The sequence below is a fragment of the Artemia sp. Qi Xiang Cuo genome, chromosome 10, assembly GCF_049724085.1.
Source record: "Artemia sp. Qi Xiang Cuo chromosome 10, ASM4972408v1, whole genome shotgun sequence".
Lineage (NCBI taxonomy): Eukaryota > Metazoa > Arthropoda > Branchiopoda > Anostraca > Artemiidae > Artemia > Artemia sp. Qi Xiang Cuo.
The window spans coordinates 71,968,528-71,993,240 of record NC_142803.1 but is presented as its reverse complement, the minus strand read 5'-3'; the positions used below and the strand labels follow the sequence as shown (position 1 = coordinate 71,993,240).

Genomic DNA, 24,713 nt, shown 5'->3' with positions numbered 1-24,713 from the left:
GTAAAAGGAAATTACATCTCCCTACCTTGAACAACAGGGAAAATCCTTTCATTGTATGAGTAGTACTGATAAACCCTACTTTATTTTCTTCGCCGTTAGTGGGACACTGAAATATCACAAAGAGCTGTTTAAGGCTTAATTGAAAGCTAATTTTTATATCTTCATGTTTTTATATATTTGTTCTCATAAGGCCGTCACAAATTGCTCAAGTGCCAAGCACCAAAACGGCACTTTTTAGTGCCATATCTTCCATAATTTTCATGGTCGATATATTTAAAAGGTCTTATCTAAAAGCTAATCTTAATGTCTTCATGTTTTTATATAATTTGGTCTCGTAAGGCCGTCACAAATTGCCAAGTTGTACCATAAACGGCGCTTTTTAGTGCCATATCTTCCATAATCTTCATGGTCGATATATTCAAAAGGTCTCATTTAAAAGCTAATTTTTATGTATTCATTTATTATAAATTTGTTTTCATAAGGCCGTCGCAAATGGCCAAGTTGCACCACAAACGGCACTTTTTAGTGCCATATCTTCCATAATTTTCATGGTCGATATATTTAAAAGGTCTTATCTAAAAGCTAATTTTTATGTCTTCATGTTCTAATAAATTTGTTTTCATAAGGCCGTCGCAAATTGCCAAGTTGCACCACAAACGGCACTTTTTAGTGCCATATCTTCCATAATCTTCATGGTCGATATTTTTAAAAGGTCTCATCTAAAAGCTAATTTTTATGTCTTCATGTTCTTATAAATTTAGTTTCATAAGGCCGTCGCAAATTGCCAAGTTGCACCACAAACGGCACTTTTTAGTGCCATGTCTTCCATAATCTTCATGGTCGATATGTTTAAAAGGTCTCATTTAAAAGCTAATTTTTATGTCTTCATTTTTTTTATAAATTTGTTTTCATAAGGTAAATTGCCAAGTTGTACCGTAAACGGCACTTTTTAGTGCCATATCTTCCATAATCTTCATGGTCGATATATTTAAAAGGTCTCATTTAAAAGCTAATTTTTATTTCTTCATGTTATTATAAATTTGTTTTCATAAGGCCGTCACAAAGGACCAAGTTGCCACAAAAACGGCACTTTTCAGTGCCATATCTTCCATAATCTTCATGGTCGATATATTTAAAAAGGTCTCATTTAAAAGCTAATTTTTATGTCTTAATGTTCTTATAAATTTGTTTGCATAAGGCCGTCGCAAGTAAACAAGTTGTACCATAAACGGCACTTTTTAGTGCCATATCTTCCATAATCTTCATGGTCGATATATTTAAAAGGTCTCATTTAAAAGCTAATTTTATGTATTCATGTTATTATAAATTTGTTTTCATAAGGCCGTCACAAAGTACCAAGTTGCCACAAAAACGGCACTTTTTAGTGCCATATCTTCCATAATCTTCATGGTCGATATATTTAAAAGGTCTCATTTAAAAGCTAATTTTAATGTCTTCATGTTTTTATAAATTTGTTTGCATAAGGCCGTCGCAAGTAAACAAGTTGCACCAAAAACGGCATTTCTTAGTGTCTTATCTTTCATAATCTTCATGGTCGATGTATTTAGAAGGTCTTATTTAAAAGCTAATTTTTAATTAAGTGCCATGTTTCACCAAAAACTGCACTTTTTGGTGCCATAATCTTTATTGTCAAAAATCTTAAATCTGAGTATTACAACACCACTTTTCTATACTCTCCCTCCCCAGGAGACGTATAATGGCTCCACTTCTGTCAAAAAAAAACTTAATTTTTTTTTAGTTAGTGTTTCATAGAGCCCAAATTAATATTATGTTTATTTCCAGAATGGAATCCCAATTACTTCAGCATATTATTACTCTCAAATAGATCGTAAAGTCTTAATGAAAATACTTGAAGCTGATGACAATTGTCCACCAATTCCTTTGTTTGAAGAAAGGTACTCGAGTCTAGTCTCAGCTGGTAAAACACTGATGGAAAAATTTGATGGGAAGTTCAATAATATGCTCAGAGAAGCAGACAATTCAGCTTTGAAGTTATGTGACCTTGTCATCAGTCACTTTCCCACTTTTGAAGACGAAGCCTTATACAAGGAGCAGAGAGGTAAGGACTACTTTTTGTCGTATATTTATTGACTCACCAATAAGAGTCAAATATCCCTTCAATAAAACATTCAGTGGTGATTGGGGAGGGAATTTAGTTGTCAAATTTTGACCAGGCAGTATGGATTTTGGACCCCATCCTAAAATTTAGAGACTTCTGCTTAAATATAATCTTTTTGGGAAATCTTAGGTAAATCAATGCTCATAGTTGAACGTTTATCATCTAAAATATAATTCCGAGCGTGTCCCTTAAAAAACCTTCAATAGTCAGATTTAAGCAGCCTGTTTAAGCGGGGTTTGTCACTTCTCAAGAAAAAAATATGATCTTCAATATTTCCCTTTTTGTTCTTTTAGTTTAGCTCCAAGAAAAAAATAATTAGAATAAGGAGACAAAAAATTAATGAAATAAAAAAATTAAATATAAAAGAATATAGATAAAAACTATACGTCTATAAAATGAATTAATGAATACATAATATATAATTATAAAATTTAAAAAGTATAATAAACATGTAAAATGAAATTAAAAAAATAAAAATTAAAACCTTATACAACCTCAGTATTGAGGCTTATTAATCTATGTCCAATTTAAGGCCTAAAAATAGTGGTGTAAGCATTTATTGTAGCTAGTATAAGTTCACTAAAAGCTATTTATTGACGAATTTCCCATTGAAACTTTCTTATCCAACAGCACTCACAACCGTTGGGGGGGGGGCTCCTCTTATGCGTTCAGGTCATATCTTGTCTGATCTTACCAGGTAAAACGTTGAAGACACAAACTAACTGGCCATAATAGTTAACGCTAATTTTTTAAAAGTTTTTAAATCTTAATGTGAGGTCATAAATTTGTCAAAACTCTACTGAAGAAACCAAGCTAGGCAAAAAAAATGAAAAAATGATGAAAAAACAAAAAGCACTACAGTAAAAAAAAATTATTAGGGGATAAATTTTGGCAAAGTAAATATTTTTGCCGATTAAATCTACTGAAGAATAAACTAAGAAAATTGAAAATCACTTATACTTTATCTGAACATTGTTTCAATTTGTAGGCCTAACTATGTTATAAAATCTATTTGTTGTAAGACGCGGCTTAAATATACTCCGATGAAGATGGGATGGTTTAGGTTTCTGTATTCACAAACAGAAAAGCAATTTTTACTATTTACAAACGCTGCAACATGAAAAAACTGACGTTTCTGCTAGTGTGCAGCATAAGTATTATGCTGCATATGTAGTGCAGCATAAGTAAGTCAGTTTCATCAACTCTAAGACAATAATAACTAATAAGAAAATAAAAATTAAAAAATGAATAAAAGAACGACGCAAAAGGGAGGATTCACTGCGGCGTTGAGGGTTTTTACTCCGCCACTAAACTAGCAATTGAGATGATTTAGGATTTAGATATCTAAGTTCTCCGACCCCTTCAGTCCCAAGCCTGGGAGACTATGAGCAGATATTTGATGTAGTTCTAGAAAACCAGATATTTGATCTAGAAAAGTCTAGAAAACCAGATATTTGATCTAGAAAAGTCTAGAAAACCAGATATTTGATCTAGAAAAGTCTAGAAAACCAGATATTTGATCTAGTTCTAGAAGATCATATTTTTGTATTGCAAAATAAACTGTTACTAAAAGTGATTGATGCTATAGGCTAGAATAATGTTGCTGTGGTTAAGCTAGATTAGTCGTTGATTCGGGCTGAAATTATGAATTAATTAGGATTGTATTTTATATCCATTTAAATGGGTTATATTGATGGATTGTGTGCAAAGAACAATGTGAAGGAAGGCACAACAAAAGCTATAGGCTGACGAAGTTTAAAATCGAAAGCGAAAACTCTCCAAGAATCTGAAGGTGCTGCAACTGTCGACATGCGTGACAAGAAGGTGCAGATGTCACATAGATGGTACGAATCATATGTGAGTTCTAGATAAACTATTAGCGGAATTAATGACTTCTAGGAGGTCTTGAAAGGTTTAAGGCGATGGAATATATTTAAAAACTACTGTGAAGAATACTAATTTGCCTAAGTCGGAATAAATGAGCATAAACAATAATGTTAGGTAGCTACACCGACCGTAAGGGTAGCTTTTACTTTCGTGGGTAGCATTATTAGGAAGGATATTGAAAGCAGTGAGGATGCAAAAAGCAGAACAGTCTGGGAACAATTTTTTTTGGGTTTTTCTTATGCAGCCCAAAAAAGTTGAACAAAGATTAAAACGAGCGGACAATTCTTTGAACGGTGATTAAATAAAAATGCAAGATTTTTCAACTAAAACTAAGGAGAAACTTTAAAACTTAAAATAAGCTGAAACTATTCCGCATATAAGAGGGGGGGCTCTATCCCCAACCCACCACTCCTTGTGCTAAAGTTTGACTCTTTGTCCTGATTCTTTAAAAACGACTGCTCAAACACAAGGGCCATTAGATTGGAATAAAAACTATTTTTAAAGCACTATAGATTGGAATAAAAACTATTTTTAAAGCACAATAAAGCTTGAGTGCAAAGACTGGGAAGTTGAGGAGGAGCAACCCTCCTTATATACAGGTGAATGTCTGCCCAAATTTCAATGTCACTCCTTACTTTCGTTTGAAGAAACTTGTTTTTTTTTCATCTGATCTCTAATTGTTTTTTCAAATCCTGCCCAGGTCAATTCAAGATATGATGGGGCTATCACCCCCATAAAACCCCTCTCTGCTTACTGTTTAATTGTATATGTTAATACGTCTAAATTGATTGGTAGTGTCCTAGATTGGTAACGTAACGGTTTGCCCTACGATTAACTACAATTTTTCTTGGCCTTAACTTTGTTATGCAGTAACAAGCGACTAAAGTGATAAAAAATGCAGTTGAAAAAGTGAATGGCAAAAGATTAGCTATGATGAATTTGAAACTGAGTTCAATTCACGAATGAAAAAATATAGTTGCCAAAATGTTTCCCTCTTTTTCGTAAATGGAACAAACTTTGTGAACGTACAATGGATTTTTATCGCCATTTTAATATTTTGAATGTTGGGCAGTTGAGAGATTATCAAACCGGTATTTTCGTGTATCAGTGTTTAAATAAACTAGCACCTAATTATTTTTTACATGTTTTATCATCAAATTCTGCGTACCATTCTTATGATACAAGGAATTCTGCTGACTTGTACACGAGAGACGACACACTACCAGGGCTGTCAACTGCCGACGTCAAAAAAGAGTGCAAATGAAAGCCAAAAAAGAGTGCAAGTTGTTAAAAGCGTGTGCAAGCAAAAAAATTTGCGCGCGTGCGGCTACCGCTGCGCACGCAGCCCCTTCACTGTTCTGGCCATTCTTCGGCCATTTACACATAATTATCAGTTGTCCATCGATTGATGAACTTTTTATCTTTAAGTTTTCAATTGCATTTAAAATCAAGTTGGGAAATCAACCTCTAAATAATAAGTTAGATAATGATTATTATTCCTTTTTTTAGCTTAAAAGGTAATGTTCTGCTTGAAATTTGCAGGTGTTTATTTTGATTGCTTAGATCTTTAACTGAACTATAGTTGACTGCATTCAATGTTTAGTTAAAGTTGTGTCTCCATTTTATTCAAACGTTTTGAAAGGAATATAAGAGGTCCAAGTAACTAGTCGTGAACTATAGCTGACTTCACTGCAGTCCAGTTAAGTACCGAACACTAGCTCAACAAAAAAAATGGAAGCGGAAACAAAACGGATTTATCATCTTTCAAAACAGCACACAAAATTCCGTATTTATTGCATTTTTATTTGCATTTTATTACGTTGTGCCTCAGCGTCACCCAGCAAATTCGGAAACCGTTGAAGATGAGGCACAAGAGTGTCCACATCTCCAGATAAGGCATCATCTGTAGATGTGGACACTCATGTGCCTCTTCTTCAACGGTTTCCGGATTTGCTGGGTGACGCTGAGGCACAACGTGATAAAATGCAAATAAAAATGCAATAAACATGCAATTTTATGTGCTGTTTTGAAGGATGATAAATCCGTTTTGTTTCCGCTTCCATATTAAGCATTCAAGATTTTCCAACGTTAGGTCATTGTAGTCAATCCGTTTGTTCATTTGTGAGCACAATTCCAAAAAAAATCAGACAGCTCATCTGGATGCAGTGAACCTGCTGAGCACTCAATGGGCCAGTGTTTTGCAGGCTTCTCACTAGGCACAGTGCATTTGGTCCCAACTTTATACAATCAAGCGCAAGAAAATGAGCTGGGCTCAACCGAACTTTAAATGGATCTTGTACGTGCCCTATTTCTTCCTTTTTGACAAAGTACTTGAGGAGCATCAGATACGTCTGTGGCGAACATTCCAAAAGCCTGTGAATCCATGTTCCCTCAGCTTGTAACTCTTTTTTTAGTGCATTGATCTTTTGTAAGACAAATGAAAGAAAATACTAAGCAACTTTCACAAAGGAATCACGCATAAAAGCAAGAATCTTATTACCCTTTTCTTTGGCTCCTCTATCTCCAGCGGATTCACCTTCTCCATGGTTGGTCAAGAATAAAAGGAGTGGGTTCCACTGCTCAAGGATCTGTTCAACGGAAGCTTCAAGGGTGAGCCATCTCGTACTTGAAGTCTGCAAAAGCTTATGGTTTTCCACATGACGGAAATTTTGGTAGACCTTTAATTCATCCTGTCTTTTTGGGCTGTTTGGCACATAAGCAACTACGCCGTGAATAAAAATTTCAATTCCATCTGGCAACTTCTTCGCTGCATATGTAGAACAGAGAGCAAGGGAACGGCTAGTGCAGCCTAGCACAAGGAAATCTGGCACATATTCTTTTAACAGCACACCAAGGCCTTTTTGATGTACAGTGTTAACACTGACATTGTTAAAGGCTGTGTATTTTCGTATGGCTGTGTATTTTCGTTGGCAATATTTTCAGCGCTAAAGTATGCCACAAGGCATGTGCGCTGTTTTGTGACATTTATTTATGTACGTGTTATAAATAAAAATGTTCTACTCTCTTCTACTCTACTCTACTCACCATCTAATTTGTAAAGGTATTCCTAGGCTTTCCAAATGTCCAAATATTAGACTTTTTTTGCCCTTCTGAACTGTCATCACTTACTGGCAAAATCCCCAGAAAGTCTTCTCGGACTATATCTTTCGAGTCTTTGTACTTTGCTGTAAGGACCAAGACCTTCTGCCAAGATTTATTGGTAGATTTGTCAACTATTAAAGAGATATGAGCTTTCTTCAGTTCACAAGAAAGCAAATCTCTTTCTATAGGGGCAATAACGTGTCTTACTATTCCACTAGTTTTAGTTCTGCCCTGATTGAAGCTTTTACAAAGTTCTGAGTCTCTAAAAGCATTTTTCAGGACTGGGATTAAAGTGTCGGTTTTTGTAATGGGAATGTCTTCCAAGAAGACCCACGAAGTAAGCTTCAAGCTGGCTTAAATTATAAACTCAGCATGTAATTTTTTGGGAAGGTCTTCATACTGCAGCTTTGATGTCTGACTGTTCTGAGGAAGTTTGATGTCTGACTTCCTGCTCTTGTGGAAGTTTGTTCTAAGATGGCGCCTCGCGTATGTCACACATCCGATTATGTCTTTATAACACATTTTACAGTAAGCTAAGTCTTGTTATCATTTAAAAAACGATCAGAAATTAAATAAAAAACAACAACAAATTTTCTCAACTGAAAGTAAGGAGTAAAATTGAAACTTCAACCGAACAATATTACAACGTATATGAAGGGGGTTTCCTGCTCCTCAACACCTCACTCTTTACGCTAAAGTTTGAATTTTGTCCCAATTTTTTAAAAAAGACTCCTGAAACACAGGGGTCGTTTAAGTAGAACGATAAGAAGCTTTTTTAAAAGTACTAAAACACTTAATAGCACTAGCGTGAAGAGCGAGGTGTGGGGGTGGGGGCAGCCCTCTTCAAATACGTGGTAATTTCTGTTCGTTTTAAGTTTTAATATTACTCCTTACTTTCAGTTGAAAAAACTTCCTGTTTTTTCAATAGTGCTAAAAACCAAGACTGAACTAAGTATGCAAAGAAGGAAAAAGGCTTGGACAGAAATACTAGGCACCTTGGTTCTCCTTGTCTCTTGTACAAGATCACTTGCTTACTGTATAAACTCTCGGGAATGTTAAAAGGGGCGATTAGCCTGTTCTACAATCAGCTTTGCTTTAAATTGAGAATATAAGCACTTAGTACCAAAGTACTAAGTGCTTATATTCTCAATATTTTCTTCTGGAGGGGTGGGGGGATTTTTTTCTGGAGGGGGGGGGCTAGAGGAGGGGTTACTCTGGAGAATCTTTCCGTGAAGGATGTTTCTTTGGGATAAGGGACATTTCTATGAAGGGGGTGCCGGATTTCCAAGCATTATTTAAAAAACGATCAGAAATTAAATAAAAAAAAAAAAATGTTTTTTCAACTGAAAGTAAGAAGAAGCACTAGAACTTAAAACGAACAGAAATTATAACGTATGTTAGGGGGTTCTCCCCCAAGTCAATACCTCACTCTTTACGCTACAGTTTTTTTTTAGTGCTTTCAAAAGAGCTATCTATTCTAATTGAGGGGGTTCTAAATCCCTTATCCCAAAGAAACATCCTTCACGGAAAGATTCTCCAGAGTAACCCCCTCCTCTAGCCCCTCCCTCCAGAAAAAAAGCCCCCCCCCTCCAGAAAAAAATATTGAGAATATAAGCACTTAGTACTTCTGCCAAGCTTTGTCCATAAACTAAGCTTGGCAAAGACAAATATGTTTTAAACTCAGTCGTACTTAAAATTCAGCAAGCAAAATCGATGTGGATGATTTTAATACCTGGCCACAGTTTGCCCCCTCCCCCAACTGAAATTTTGAGTCTTCAAAAATATTATCAAACCTATTATTTTTTAGTATACCTATCTTTTGGGTACTATATTGCTCATTTTTTTGTAAATATTGAGCAGTTCATATTATTAGCCTATGAATAAAGTAAACATACCACTCGATGCCTTTTCTTATGTTCTTTCCAAATATACTAATCGGTTTTGGCGTGAATTCACTTTACTCCCAACCCCTACGGTAAATGTTTAATTATTAGGGGGGGGGGCTTGTAAAGCTCATTTCTGACTTAAAGGAATGTTAAATTTGGATTCAGGATGCAATTTTGTTTATAGAGGTAAGTTTTGACTTTACCCCCACCCCCATCCCAATGTGAAAATATATACCTTGAATTGGTATATTAGGGTGGGGAGAAGTGAATTTAAACCAAAAACGTTTATTTTATTTGGAAAGAACATAAGAAAAGGCATCGAGTTGTATGTTCACTTTATTCATAGGTCAAAAATGTGAACTACTCAATATTCGCCCATTTTTCATTGTCATTTTCAACTTGCTCGAATATTTTTCGGCCCTGGATTCATTTCTGAAAGAGTCATTCACCTAACTCAACTGCTTTCTCAGATAGCAAGAAGTGTCTAAAGTCTAAACTACAATTTTAGGCTATCCCATATTTTCCTAATTTACCCTTTTATATCATTTTAATAGTGTGGGTTTTATAAAAAATGGCTATCACAAGTAGATATGGGTCACTCACGCTTCAAAATGGTTCACAGGCCTAAAGTTTTTGCAGAATTTTATCAGTTTGAGATTAGACCTTAGTAGGTTTATTTTGGTTTTTGCTTCTACATCGCATTACTTCATGTTTCATACTCCTTTTCCATTTCCATGAAGAACAGTAGTGCCATCTATAAAGCTTGATTTGTATTTACCACGTTTTCACTGGTTATCTATGCTTTGCTCTACTTCTTGGTAAATGACCAAAAAACGAGAAAGACGCCAGGGGGACGGGCCAGGCATATATAGCAGAGATCATAGCGGCTAGCTGTTCTATCTTTTGCACTTAAATAATTTAATTTGATTGTTTTTTTATTTCGGTTAATACTTTTTCTATCATCATTTCATAAAAGTGTGCAAAAAAGAGTGCAAAGAGCAAATAATGGGCAAAAAGAGTGTAAATCCGGTCCGTGGTGTGAAAGAGTGCAATGAAAAAAAGAGTGCATTTCACACGAAAAGTGTGCAAGTTGGCAACCCTGCACACTACTAGGTCTAGTTTTGTATTTAGGCATGTGGGTGTTTCGGTTTGGAAATAGTCTTCCGGAAAGCACTAGGATGGCTGAGAGTGTCACCTCTTTTAAAAATAAGCTAAAGAGTTTTCTGATGAGTAAGGATGGGTGAGGAGGGGCTGTCTTCTGTGAGTATTGGTTCGCGGTTCCCACAAGGTTTATTTTTTTGTTTGTTTATAAAATTGCATTTTTTGTCTTTTATTTTTTTCGATATATATGTAGTAAGTGAGTAAAATATTGAGTCCTACCACATACAAATCTGTATAGATTTTCACGTGGTAGGTCTGTTTGATATGATTTTTTTGTGAATATCGGTCTTTAATTAAAATCAAATAAAAAAAACAAGTTTTTTTAACTGAAAGTAAGGAACGACGTTAAAACTTAAAACGATCAGAAGTTATTCCGTATATGAAAGGGGCTGTCTCCTCCTCAACGCCTCGCTCTTTACGCTAAAGTTTTTTATTGTTCAAAAAAAAATAAGAGTTATGATATAGTCAAACTTAAGCGTAAAGAGCGAGGCGTTGAGGAGGAGACAGTCCCCTTCATATACGGAATAATTGCTGTTTGTTTTAAGTTTTATTATCGTTCCTTACTTTCAATTAAAAAAACTTGTTTTTTTTAATTTAATTTTTTAATGTTTTAGAATTAATACAGGTTTTGATTTGGGCTCACCATATATGAATAATTAAAAAAAAAATTGAATATTAATTTTACTTTTATTTGGTTAAATGGCTTTCTCGAAACTTGTTTAATTTTATTTACGAACGTTTTTATTAGTAATAAATATACGTAAGTTACGAATTAACTTACGTAACGAACTTATATATTCAAACATTTTTAATATGTACATTAGGGGGCTCGCTCCCTAGTCAATACCTCGCTCTTTAAGCTAAAGTTCGAATTTTGTTCCAATTCTTTAAAAATGACCCTCTTAATCACAAAAGCCGTTACTTAGAATAAATAGCTGTTATGAAAGTACTAAAAAATATTTGGCTTAAAGAGCGAGGTACTGACGTGGGGGTTAACCCAATCATACACGTAATATTTTCTGTTCGTTTTAAGTTTTGATGTTGCTCCTTACTTTCAGTTGAAAAACTTGTTTTTTTTTTATATTTAATTTCTGATCTTTTTTTAAATAATGCTTGGAAATCCGGCATCCCCTTCATAGCAATGTCCCTTCCCCCATGAAAACTTCCTTCATGGAAAGATCCTCCTACATAATCCCCGACCCACCCACTCCCCTACTACCAGAAAAAAATCCCCCCTGAAAACGTCTGTATATTTCCTAATAAGCAATACTATATGTTAACATTGGGTAAAGTTCATAACTTTCAGCCCTCTCCCCGGGGACTTCGGGGGATTAAGTCATCCTAAAGGACATAGTTCTCATATTTTCAACCATGCTGAACAAAATGGCTATCTCAAAATTTTTGATCAGGTGACTTTGGGAAAAAATGAGCGTGGGAGGGGGCCTAGTTGCCTTTCATTCTTTTTGGTTACTTAAAAAGGGCACTAGAACTTTTAATTTCCGTTCCAATGAGTCCTGCCTCGATATTCTAGGACCCCTGGGTCGGTACAATCACCCCTGGGGAAAAATAAAAAAATAAACACGCATCCGTGATCTTTCTTCCGGCAAAAAATGCAAAATCCCACATTTTTGTAGATAGGAGCTTGAAACCTCTACAGTAAAGTTCTTTGATACGCTGAATATGATGGTGTGATTTTCATTAAGGTTCTATAATTTTTAGGGGGTCTTTCCCCCTTTTTTCGAAAATCAGCCAAATTTTCTCAGGGGCGTAACTTTTGATGGGTAGCACTAAACTTGATGAAAGTTATATATTTGAAATCAGCATTGAAATCTGATTCTTTTGATACATCTATTGGTATCAAAAAGCCTTTTTCTAGACTTTCGGTTACCATTGAGCTGGGTCGCTCCTTACTTACAGTTCGTTACCACGAACTGTTTGATTAAATTTCTCTCTCTCTCTTTCTCTCTCTCTCTCTCTCTCTCTCTCTCTCTCTCTCTCTCTCTCTCTCTCTCTCTCTCTCTCTCTCTCTCTCTCTCTCTCTCTCTCTCTCTCTCTCTCTCTATCTATCTATCTGTCTTTCTTAGGCTCGTAAATTTGTTGGATAACTTTAAAGTTAACGAATTTCATATTTTTGGAATTATGGTAAAAAGTCAATTCTTTAAAAATAGTTGTTGCTATGAATTTTTTCTTAAAGCTCTGGTTACTGTAAGCACGAATCGTTCCTTACTTACAGTCTGTTGTCACGTAAGTGTTTAATATATAAAATATAGACAAAAAAACGAGCATTTCTACTTAAACGTCGACAACAGAAATTCCTGGTTGCACCTGCCTCCCTACTCGTGAGAATTTCCAAACTACGTTTAAGATGCCCCTCAGCCTCATATTTTAGCAGAAAACATTTTCCCGTAATAACAAGGGAGTTACCACCCCACAACAGCACCTATATCTAAGCTTGAAAGAAATTAAAAATATTAAAGATTAATTTATGCCCCCCCTCGCTACAGAATCTCTTCTGTATTAATCTAAAATCTCACGGAAAGCTAGAAAAATTGGTTGTAAAAAAACCTTTTTGACACACTAGGTATTCCTCCCCATTATGCAATGGCCAACCGACTCTCCTTCATAATTGCTGTTACAAAATTATATATTAATTTAATTATTATTTATTATATAATTAATTATTATATTAATTTAATTATATTTTAATTAGTTATTATATATTAATTATTTTTTTCCTAATTATAAAGCTTTATCAAACATCAAGTAAATCCTTTTGGATAAATTAAATAAAAAAAACAAGTTTTTTAAACTGAAAGTAAGGAACGACGTTAAAACTTAAAACGAACAGAAATTATTCCGTATATGAAGGGGGCTGTCCCCTCCTCAACGCCTCGCTCTTTACGCTAATGTTTTTTTATTGTTTAAAAAAATAGAGTTGTGAGAAAGTCAAACTTCAGCGTAAAGAGCGAGGCGTTGAGGAGGGACAGCCCCTTCATATACGGAATAATTTCTGTTCGTTTTAAGTTTTAACGTCGTTCCTTACTTTCAGTTTAAAAAACTTGTTTTTTTTATTTAATTTTTGAACGTTTTTGAATTAATGCAGGTTTTGATTTTGGCTCACCGTACATGAATAATTAAAACAAAATTTGCATATTATATTTGGTTAAATGGCTTTCTCGAAACTTGTTTAATTTTATTTACGAACGTTTTTATTAGTAATAAATATACGTAACCTAGAATTAACTTACGTAACGAACTTCTATATTCATAAATTTTTAAAACGTATATTAGGGGGTTCGCCCCCTAGTCAATACTCTGCTCTTTAAACTATAGTTCGAATTTTTTTTCCAGTTCTTTAAAAATAACCTCTTAATCACAATCAGTTGATCAGTTGAAAAACTTGTTTTTTTTATTTAATTCCTGATCTTTTTCTTTAATAATGCTGGGAAATCCGGCGCCCCCTTCCTAGCAATGTCCCTTCCCCCATGACAACTTCCGTCCTGGACAGATCCTTCCATATAGCCCCCGGCCCTCTCCTTCCCCACCTACCAGAAAAAATCTCCTCTGAAAAAGTCTGTATACTTCCCAATAACCAATACTATATGTTAACATTGAGTAAAGTTCATAACTTTCAGCCCTCCCCCTGGGGACTTTGGAAGATCAAGTCATCCTAAAACACATTTTTATCATATTTTCGACCATGCTGAACAAAATGGCTATCTCAATATTTTGATTGGGTGACTGTGGGAAAAAAAATTAGCGTGGGAGGGGGCCTAGTTGCCCTCCATATTTCTTTGTCAGATAAAACGGGAAATATAACTTTTAATTTTCGTTCCAATGAGCCCACCCATTATATTCTAGAACCCCTGGGTCGATAAGATCACCCCTGGGGAAAAAAAAAAAAAAACAAACAAACAAACAAACAAACAAATAAACACGCATCCGTGATCTTTCTTCTGGCAAAAAATGGAAAATTCCACATTTTTGTAGATAGGAGCTTGAAACCACTGCAGCAGAGTTCTGTGATACGCTGACTATGATGGTGTGATTTTCATTAAGGTTCTATAACTTTTAGGGCGTCTTTCCCCCTTTTTTCGAAAATCAGCCAAATTTTCTCAGGCGCGTGACTTTTGATGGGTAGGATTAAACTTGATGAAACTTATATATTTGAAATCAGAATTAAAATCTGATTCTTTTGATGTATCTATTGGTATCAAAATCCCGTTTTTTAGAGTTTCGGTTACCATTGAGCCGGGTCGCTCCTTACTTACAGTTCGTTACCACGAACTGTTTGATGAAGCTTTAAAGTACGTGCCTATATTAACCGTTTCTTTTATGTGGGCAAGTTAACCTTTGGAGCTAATGTCTTACCGTGTGGCATTACTGCCTCTGAAATATAGTTCTTTCATAATTCTAAATCGATTGACAATCTCAAAATTTTTAACCGATAGCAACTTTTCCCTCTTTGGGTCAAAATGTGATTTGATACCACAAAATGGCAGGAAACGCCATAACACCACTTTTCTGTGACATATTCCCAACGAATTTGAAAAGTACATTAGAACTTCTTGTTTTAAAAAGCCGTTTCCGAATTTTCTAGGATCCTCGGCCAGATATGATAGAGAAAATACAAATAAAAAAACATTAATCCGTGATCTTCTTTCTCGAAAAAAAATGCAAAATTCCACATTTTGGTAGATGGGAGCTGAATCTGATGGTGCAATTTTTATCATGATTACTCTTAAGAATGGGGGCGGTTCCCCCCTTTTTTTTAAAACCAGGTAAATTTTCTGATGGTAGATGGGAGCTGAATTTTATGGTTTAATTTTTATCAAGGCTACTCCCAAGAATGGGGGTGTTCTTCCCCTTTTTTTGAAAACCAGGCAGATTTTCTGATGATAGATTGGAACTGAATTTTATGATGCAATTTTTGTCATGGCTACTCCCAAAAATGGGGGTGTTTTCTCCCTTTTTTGAAAATCAGGCAAATTTTCTGATGATAGATGGGAGCTGAATCTGATGGTGTAATTTTTATCAAGATTACTCCCAAAAATGGGGGTGTTTTATCCCTTTTTTGAAAATCGGGTAAATTTTCTCAGGCTCATAGCCTTTGATGTTTTCCAGGGGGATTTCTGATGATAGTTTAGGCAATTACTTGGTCATATAACGAACAATCCATGACCTTATATAGAACAATGAAACAAAAAAAAAGTTTTATAAAAATTAAAGATACAAAAATTGGTATTTTTTCCAATCCTAGTCGTGGGAGTGGGCCAATGAAATCTAGGAGGACAGTTCCACACCCGATTAGTGTCCTCGCTCGCATCTACTCAATTAATTGTATCCTAAAATTACATTTTGTCACTTCTTAAAAAAAAAAAATTCAATATTTCCGTTTATGTTGGTTTGGTTTAGGTCCAAGAAAAAAAAAAAAAATATATAGTAAAAAATGAATAAAAAGACAAAACTATAAAATAATAGAAATAAAAGAAATATATAAAATATATAAATATATAATATATAATTATAAAATATAAAAATTTCAATAAACTGTCATATTCAAGATTGAAAAATAGTTGTGTAGATGTCTAGTGTAGCAATAAACAAACAAGTATTATAATCTCACTTGTGATGAAAGAAAGGCTAGCTATACATTAATATCTCTGAAGTATGGTATAGCCGACCCGTTTATAACTGTACTGAATCGCCGTGCTCGATTTGCAAAGGCGTTTGAACCAAGCCTCTCTTCATTATGTGTCGCAATAACTTAAATTTGTCTTTTTTTTGTTTGTCGTAGGAATGATCTTAATCTTGTTTTTCTGTAGTTGAGTTTTCTTCGGATATTTTGTTGTTATTTGATGCTACTTTTTTTTTCGTTTCTTGTACTCCATTTACAACATTTTTTATTTTTAATAATGGGTAATAAAATAATAATAATAATAATTTAGGGATGAAGGATCGTAGGCTCACAAAAAACTGTCTTTTTGCCAAAAAACTGTCTTTATGTGATGCCAAAGGAGAAGTAGGAAGTTTTCAAATCTAGATGGAACACGACACGAAAAGGATTGAAATAAAAATAGGTGTCTTCATGAGAGGGAGTAAAGAGCACATCTTTTAACATGATGGGGGTAGATGGGGCTAAAGAAGAACATGTGCTGCTGTTTAGGATTCATTTGACTTACAGTTAGTGTTGCCATGAGTTTTTAGTCACTACAGTAGTAGCATAACCACTCCCCTGTGACACATTTTTTATCTGTTTCACACTTTTTATTTGTGTTTTACTAGTTTGCATATGGAAGAGAGTTCAAATACTATCTGCTGATATTTGGGGCCTATTTCATGGAAAAGGACTTGGCCATTTCAAAGATATTGATGAGGTCACAATGTTTGCAGATTACAGGTATATTTGTACATTTTTGCCTTACGCCAATATTATATCTATTTATCATTTACTTAAAAGAATTTCCCCAAGTCAAAAAAAAATTTAATGACCTATTACAAAAATCAAAACAAAAAGAGAGATAAATGATAAAAGGACAAACTAGTAACTGCTAGTCCAAACTTTTCACTGGAGTATTATAAGTACTGTACCTAGTGGTGTTCAGTGAAAAAAATTCCATAAGTCTTATCAGTACCTCAGTACCTTACTACCAAGTTTTGTAATATATACCTTACCTTACCACTAAAACAATTCTTATCAGTTACCTTATCACTATTATACTTACACCATTATAATTAGCTTATACAAGACATCATTAGTAACGGTTAAAATTAGTCAAAGAAGCGGTTGGGTCTATATACACCGGCCTATGCTCCAATTACAGCCTTGAAAAGAAGCGTGAGATCTTTAACGGCACAACTCTGAAGACTGCTTACTAAAGACTATTATCTGTAAGGGCATATCTGAGCAAAGAAGAAATAACGTTAGGAGCAAAATGTTTTTTAGAGCTGAACTTTTCCATTGGAAGCCAGTGAAGTCTATAAAACCTCAGGGTTTTGCCTAAATATACACTTTAACCGCTTCTCACGAGGCACTCATTGCCCATCCCTCCTCCTTTAAAGGTCTGAAGTGCGTTCACTTTTCTATTGAGCTAGTTTGCTAAGAACATGACCTTAGTTTGAGGAAGCAAAAGAAAACTTACCAAATGAACTAAGAAACTCTGCTCATTATTACTACCACAACTAGTAACAACTCACTGGAGCACCAAGCCACCTGAGATCAGCACAGCTGGGCAAGCATTTCCTCCACCCCAGTCTGTTCAAAGCCTAACTCTTTAACCCCTCCCTTGAAGATCAAGTTTCCTTTAAATCTCTCCTTGTGGCATGTTTCCACTCCATTCGGAGACAACCTGCTCCTTTATTTTTTTTTTTTTTTAATAGTAATAGTAATTTATTAACACACACAAGGACAATACATTACTCACTACCGACCCAAGAACCTGGGGTCAGGTTGTCCTAAGGGTAGGCATATATCAAAATTTCATATTCACAACAGAAATATACAACCTAGGCCTAAAAAAAATAAAATAAAAGAAAAAATCATTCCCCTTCGCACGCAGTTCCTACCACCAATCACAAAATCACCATACTTGTCCTCCAGGTACATAAAACACAACAAAATATTAAAAAAAAAAAAAAAAAAAAAATTAAAAATCATATTTCTCATATAACATTCCTTTTATTTTATTTTTAAATTCCTTCAGATCCCCTATTTCTCTTAAATCTTTATTAACCCCATTCCAAAACTTTAATCCCCTATAAATAGGCGAGAATGTCGACCTGGCAGACACCACGAGCGGGGCATGTAAATTTTCCCTTTGGCGAGTTTCATGATCATGAATCGAAGATCTAGCTTTTAGCATTCCTGAAAAGCAAGACGGTAATAATTCATTATTATATTTGAACATAAATTGAAGGCTATAAAAATCTCTAAGGCCTGCAGCAGGTAATACTTTTACATCAATATAGGTAGCTCTAACGGATACAAGATTTGATTTACCAGTCAACACACGGATTCCGTTATTTTGGATCACTCGAACTCGATTAGTAATTGATGGAAACGTACTCAGCCAAATAGATGAGCAATACAATATATGTGGATGTATAATAGAAAAATACAAAGTGCGAAGAACAGAAGGGGGTAATACATGTTTCAATTTACGCAGTATTCCCAGATTACGGCACAGGATTCCTGACACCTTTTCAACATGTTTCCTAAAAGATAGTGTTTCATCTAGCATAATACCCAAATATCTAACACACTGATCACGCTTAACTTTACCTTCCAGGTAACTCACTTCTTGGATCCATGGGTAGTAATTAGATGTACGCGAAAATATTACAAAACTGCTCTTTGATGGGTTTACTTTTATTTTATTAACTCTTAGCCAGCTAGACACTTGATCTAAACACTGTGTCATTAATTCAACTAAAAGGCGTTCTGTTTTTGCAATGCAAATCAATGAAGTATCATCGGCAAATAGAGGTACTGTAACGTCACTGTCACTGTGAAACATGTCGCTCATTTTAGTTTTCGCATCCTTCAGGGACAGTACAAGATCATTTACAAATATCAAAAATAGCAAGGGGCCAAGAACGGACCCTTGTGGCACACCACATTTCATATCTACAACGGAAGAAGTAGATCCATTTATTCGCACATACTGCTGCCTATTAGACAAAAAACTACGTAGGAAATCAAGAGCAGGCCCTCTAATCCCATAAAATTCACATTTTTCAAGCAATATACCATGGTCTACAGTGTCGAAAGCTTTTATAATGTCCAAAAAGATGGTAGACACTTTAAAACCAAGGTCCAGGGCAGTGTTCACAACACCACAGAGATAAGCCACAGCTTGTTCGGTCGTGCGTCCATTTCTGAATCCAAACTGGGTGGATGTTAGTATTGAATGGCACTCTAAATAATGGTACAACCTCCGGGAAAAGCACTTTTCCACAAGTCTTGACATGACCGGTAAAACGGAAATCGGGCGATAGTTACTTACCTCACTGTGATCACCCCCTTATGAACCGGTGTAATTCGTGCCAACTTGAAACAAGATGGAAATACTCCCTGTTTAAAACAAAGATTTATTAGGTTAACTAATACATGCGATATAGCTGGCCACAGATATTTAATTATCCGTAGAGACAAAATGTCACTACCAGCTGCACTATTTTTCATGTCGAAAATTATTTCTTTTACTTCACTCTCGGTCACCGGTTTCAGGTAAACTGAAAATTCTGTTTCGCTATTTCCAAGGTAATGTTGGAAAGGGCGGTCGCCATCCACTATTCGTACTCCCTCAGCCACATTATGTCCAACTGTAGCGAAGTGGTCAACAAATTCTTGGGCTATATCAGACGGGTCACTTAATTCTGCACCTACTCGACCAATAATCTGATCCGGGGCGACTGTGTGGGGAGGATTTATGAGCTGTTTAATTATCCGCCATGTTTTATTGGGGTTTCCAGCTGCATCACCAAACTTTTTCTTATAATGAGCTTCCTTTGCTTTTCGCAAAAGTCTATTTAATGCATTTCTGTAGTTTTTGTATATCCTTTCATTAACATCACTAGGTTGTAACATTTTCTTTTTAAACAGCGAATCCCTTCGATTTATTGATCTGAGCAATCCTTTTGTCACCCACGGCTTCTTAGGCATTTCTCTGCGAGCTCTTTTCCGTACCTCTTTAGTGCAACTAATCAGCAGATTATGCAGTTTATTATAGAATTTCACAAACTTCGCATCAGCATGATCAGGTAGAGCTAGCTCTTCATCCCAATTAACATCCATTATTTTGTTTTTACAATCACAGAGGGCACTAGGATCCAGTACTTGTGTAATCTTATTAAACCTGCCATTTACCGAAGGAGAAGTCTGCGTCGATGTTGAATATGAGCCAAAAACACCAAAGTGGTCCGAGGTATCACTAACCAGGACACACGGATTAGAAAACGGTACATTTGTAAAAATGTTATCAAGGCACTTCGCAGTTGACGCAGTTACTCGAGTACTTACATTAATTGACGGAATCAGGTCATAAGAAATCATCATATCTAATAGAAGATTAGTATTTTGACAAGTATCATTTATCTACAATTTTAAATCGTAAATAAAAAAACAAGTGGTCTACAATGTAATCTTCTCTCGATGCGGATAACGTTGTTAAAACAATCAACAACCTAACTCTAAGTTTGGCGGTAAGAAAAACTAAAAAAAAATTGGATTTTATAACTATTCAACTGTAACACAAACGACTCAAATACCATTTCTTTATAAACCGACATATCACTTTTTACCGTTACCTTAATATCCGAGCGAACATACGCTGCCAATCCCCCATGTTGACGAAGCTCCCGATTTTTGGTGAATAAAGAGTATCCAGGAATCCGCAGCAATTCAGAATTATGCTTGTTAAGCCAGGTTTCCGTAAGGCCTATTACCTGAAATACAGAGAGACTAGATATATCATTAATAAAATCAAAGCTGGAATTCAACCCTTGGCAATTTATATGGAAAATACTGATCTGCTTCTCATCCCCCGGCTCTCCGAAGGGACATCACTCAAAAACACATACCTTGAATCCTCACATGCCAGCCGACAGCATCCACCAGGATCAACGTTCTCACTCAAAATTTCATTATATCTTTCAAAACTTACTTTTTTACTTTCCAACTCCTTAAAATCAGGTGTACCTGGAGGTGATTCATTCATTCTAACCAATTCTTACAAGAAACCTTGCGTGCGAAAGAGGGAACCAATAAAGCATATAAAATGTCCACGGCATTCGGTTACAAAAAACAACACATAAAAAAAAAACAAATTCCAATTTACTCCCAACCATCTGGTCATTCATAAATAATGTCAATATTCTTTTCCAAAATAGAACTATATTATCGAACCAAATTCCGGTCACAGTTAACGGGCATTGGTAATTTTCACCAAAACACATACAACAAAGAAACAAAAACAAAAACACGTATTGGGTTTCTGCATTCGCAGTTTCGCCCATTACATTCCCTAATACTAGTGGGTATCTTAGCTATTTAAAATCATCAAATTTATTAACACACATTTCATAACACACCAAAAAAAAAAAAAAAAAAAAGTAAAATTTAAAAAAAAAAAAAAAAAAAAAACCAACAAAAATACAAAAGAAAAAAAAAATCTTTATAGGAAAATAACGAAAATAATATTTAACTGGAAAAAAAATCATAAATAATAATATAAATTAATAATGCAAATAAAGAAAAAAAAAATACGGAAAAAATAAAGTAAAAAGAAAATAAAATAGACTAAAAGAAGAGAAAATAAATTCAATTAAGAGCAATAACAGTCAATAGCTATCACTAATCAGCCATCACATCACCAGGTGCGTCAAACCGTCCGCCACTTCTTTCTCCTCGCATACGCTCTGGACTATCTTTATTGCAACAATTTACTGCGCAATTCACTTTCGTTATTAGGACAATAACGAAAATAATATTTAACTGTAGAAAGAAAAAAAAAATCATAAATAATAATATAATTAATAATGCAAATAAAGAAAAAAAATACGGAAAAAATAAAATGAGAAGAAAATAGACTAAAAAAAAAGAGAAAATAAATTCAATTAAGAGCAATAACAATCAATAGTTATCACTAATCAGCCATCACTTCACCAGGTGCGTCAAACCGTCCGCCACTTCTTTCTCCTCGCATACGCTCTGAACTATCATTATTGCGCAATTTACTGCGGGCAAACTGATCTAATTCAGGAATAGAATCTTCATGTGAGTATTTCGCCAGTGAACCATTAAGTCGGTTAAAATTCAGCATTGGTGGAAAGCTTTTCGATACCCAGGCTTCAATACCGATTTCACGGAGTTTAATTTTCTTACGCAGGAGGTCATTTCTCATCTTTCTGATTTCAGGAGGAGCGTCATCACTAATGTAAATATCGTGAAACCCAGCAATTGTCTTGCCCCTTAGCTTTTTAGCGCACTTCAGAATTCTCATTTTCTCATCTTTATCAGCAACCTCAACTTTAATAAACTTTTTTAGTTTATTAACCTGAAGCACTTTGAGGCGTGGTACCGGGGATAGCTCAAGTCCTTCTGTAATGATACTCGTGCAAATTTCCGTAGCATTTTGTTGATTATCAGTTGGTACATTCCACACAATAATGTTGCTCTGAAGTTTTTCAAACTCCATCTTTGCAAGCCGGCATACTGTCTGGTTAATAGCGGACCTTTGGTTACTAATTTCATCTGTCATTATTTTGTACTGTTCATTAAGCAAATCCTTCTGATTTTCGATCGATGATATACGCTGGTCGCTTTCCACGTTTCTTTTCTGAAAGTCTGAATTTGAAACCTCTAGTTGCGTAACACGATCACCAAGCGACTTAATTTTATTTTCAAGTGAGTCCAGTTTATCACCATTGCCCTTGACAAGACTTATTAACGTGTTAATTTTTTCACCAAGACTCGATAATGTCACATTTTGAGACGAAGTTGAACTAGCCGACAAGTTTAGGAAACTTGGCATGTCATTTGTGGGATTATCACGCCTCCTTTTTCGTCCCATTTCTACCACGCAAAAAGAAAAAAGAAAACCAAAATTGGGCTTGGCTTACCTCAGAAAGGATTGAATTTTTTATCCACGCCAATCCGAACGTGCAATTCGCTCAGCCACCGTTAATAGGGCACGGCTAACACCCCTCACAGCTACAGAAACAGCTATCCAAATTACAGGAACATCGGCAAAACAGCAATGACTTTACCGTTAGGCACAACCAGTCAAAACTGATTCACTTGCAGTAGCAAAAATTCACAAATCGCCACTGGCATCTGATATAGCCACGACACCCACGAACGAGGTCTTACTCGGTCAAGAGCATACTGAAGACTATTGGACCCAGATGGATGGCCAAAAAGCACAAATCTCGACGTTCTGTTGTCCATCATATGTGAAAGTTCAGCCGTCAACCATCCTGGCTAAGTTGTTGGTGCGCTGGGTTGGGAATTCTTTGTCCAAGGGGCACGGGTTCGATTCCTGGCGTGACCGGTTATTTGGTTTGGGACGGGGGTCATTGGCGTGACTGTATGCTCAGCTAGAGTCGACCCAGCTCTAAATGGTTACTTTTATAAATCTGGGGAAAGTAAGCAGGAAGGGTGTGTGAAAGCATGAGATAGCTGGCCTCCAACCAACCATTGCACTTCCTGACTGTAGGTCCGCGAAACGGAGATCAACAGCGCTGGTTTGAACCTTGAGGATCTAGTGTAATCATATTTACCTACTTACATCATAAATGAAACCTATTCTAGACATCTTAGTATTTTGTTTGTTATAGCCCTAGAAAATGGGATTGGTTTGCATTTATCGCACAGCTCACATTTTGTCAAACTAGTACCGAAAACTATCTAAAATTAGTAAAACTAGTTTTACTAATTTTTAGTCGTAAAACTAGTAAAACTATTACCTAAAACAGAATTACTCCGGAAAACATTAAACAAATCTTCCTTAGCCTTTCAAAGGGCCCGCGATCCTGAACCATACTTGGCCACTGTCATTACGGCAGCTTCCAATATTTGAATCGCGGTTTGGACACTTTTGTTTATATTATTCCAAATCATTTTAACTATGAACTTCTGCAAATTAGCTCAAGGAATTGTAATTCTTTTTTTAAGATGGATTGACAGCGAGACAAGCTTAACACTAAGTAATAATGTGTAAGGCAAGCGTAACACAACGCAAGACTAGCATAACACTACGTAAGACAAGCGTAACACTATGTCAGACAAGCATACCACTACTTAAGACAAGCGTAACACTTTAACACTGAGTATGATATTAGCTTGGTTATAACTTATAACCTGATTTAATATCTATTTTAAAACGACCTATCTAAAGAACTCCCTAAAAATCGATGAACTTTGGAAAATTTATGTTCGTATAGAAAAGATATTTTTTTTTTACCGAATTGAGATGGATGTTTTAAGATAAAGCGAAAGAAAGCCTTTTTTTAAATTCACTTTTGAATGCACAGGCCTACGTACACACTGTGGATCGAATGACTTGCTCCCTCAGATAAGTTACTCCCTAATCTTGGAGAGGACAAATTATTTGGGGAACGTAAGAAATCATAAAAACCTCCAAATGCTGTTGAGGTAATACGTTTGATACGTGTCCGATTCTCTGGTACTGACTCTTACTTAACTTAGAACTTAGTTCCTCCTGAGCCATTAGTGGCACATAGGGCGTCAACGAAACCTCTCCACTCGTCCCGAAGCAATGATGCAGCGGTGACATCTTCCCATTCAGGTATTAACGAGGTCTCAGCCGTCCTCAGATCTCGATCAAAAGTTCGCCGCAAAGTGTTCTTTGGACGGCCTCGTCTTCTTCTGCCGCTAGGTTCCCAGTCGTACGCTGTCCGAGGAAGGTGACCTTCTTTCATGGGGAGTACATGGCCCAAATATGACCACCTCTTCTTCCTCAGAACAGCATTAATAACAGGCTGTCCCGTTCTATTCCGGATTTCAAAGTTAATGA

At 35.6% G+C, this 24,713-nt stretch overlaps 1 protein-coding gene across 1 annotated transcript in view; it reads left to right on the top strand.

Moving 5' to 3' along the window:
- The window catches only part of LOC148948135 (queuosine 5'-phosphate N-glycosylase/hydrolase), a 95,228-nt gene that overhangs the window by 35,344 nt on the left and 35,171 nt on the right, over window positions 1-24,713 (top strand). Inside the window, exons 3-4 of the mRNA XM_089095701.1 lie at window positions 1,804-2,080; window positions 16,462-16,576. Coding sequence (XP_088951827.1) covers window positions 1,804-2,080; window positions 16,462-16,576 — 392 coding nt within the window. The remainder of the gene's footprint in view (window positions 1-1,803; window positions 2,081-16,461; window positions 16,577-24,713) is intronic.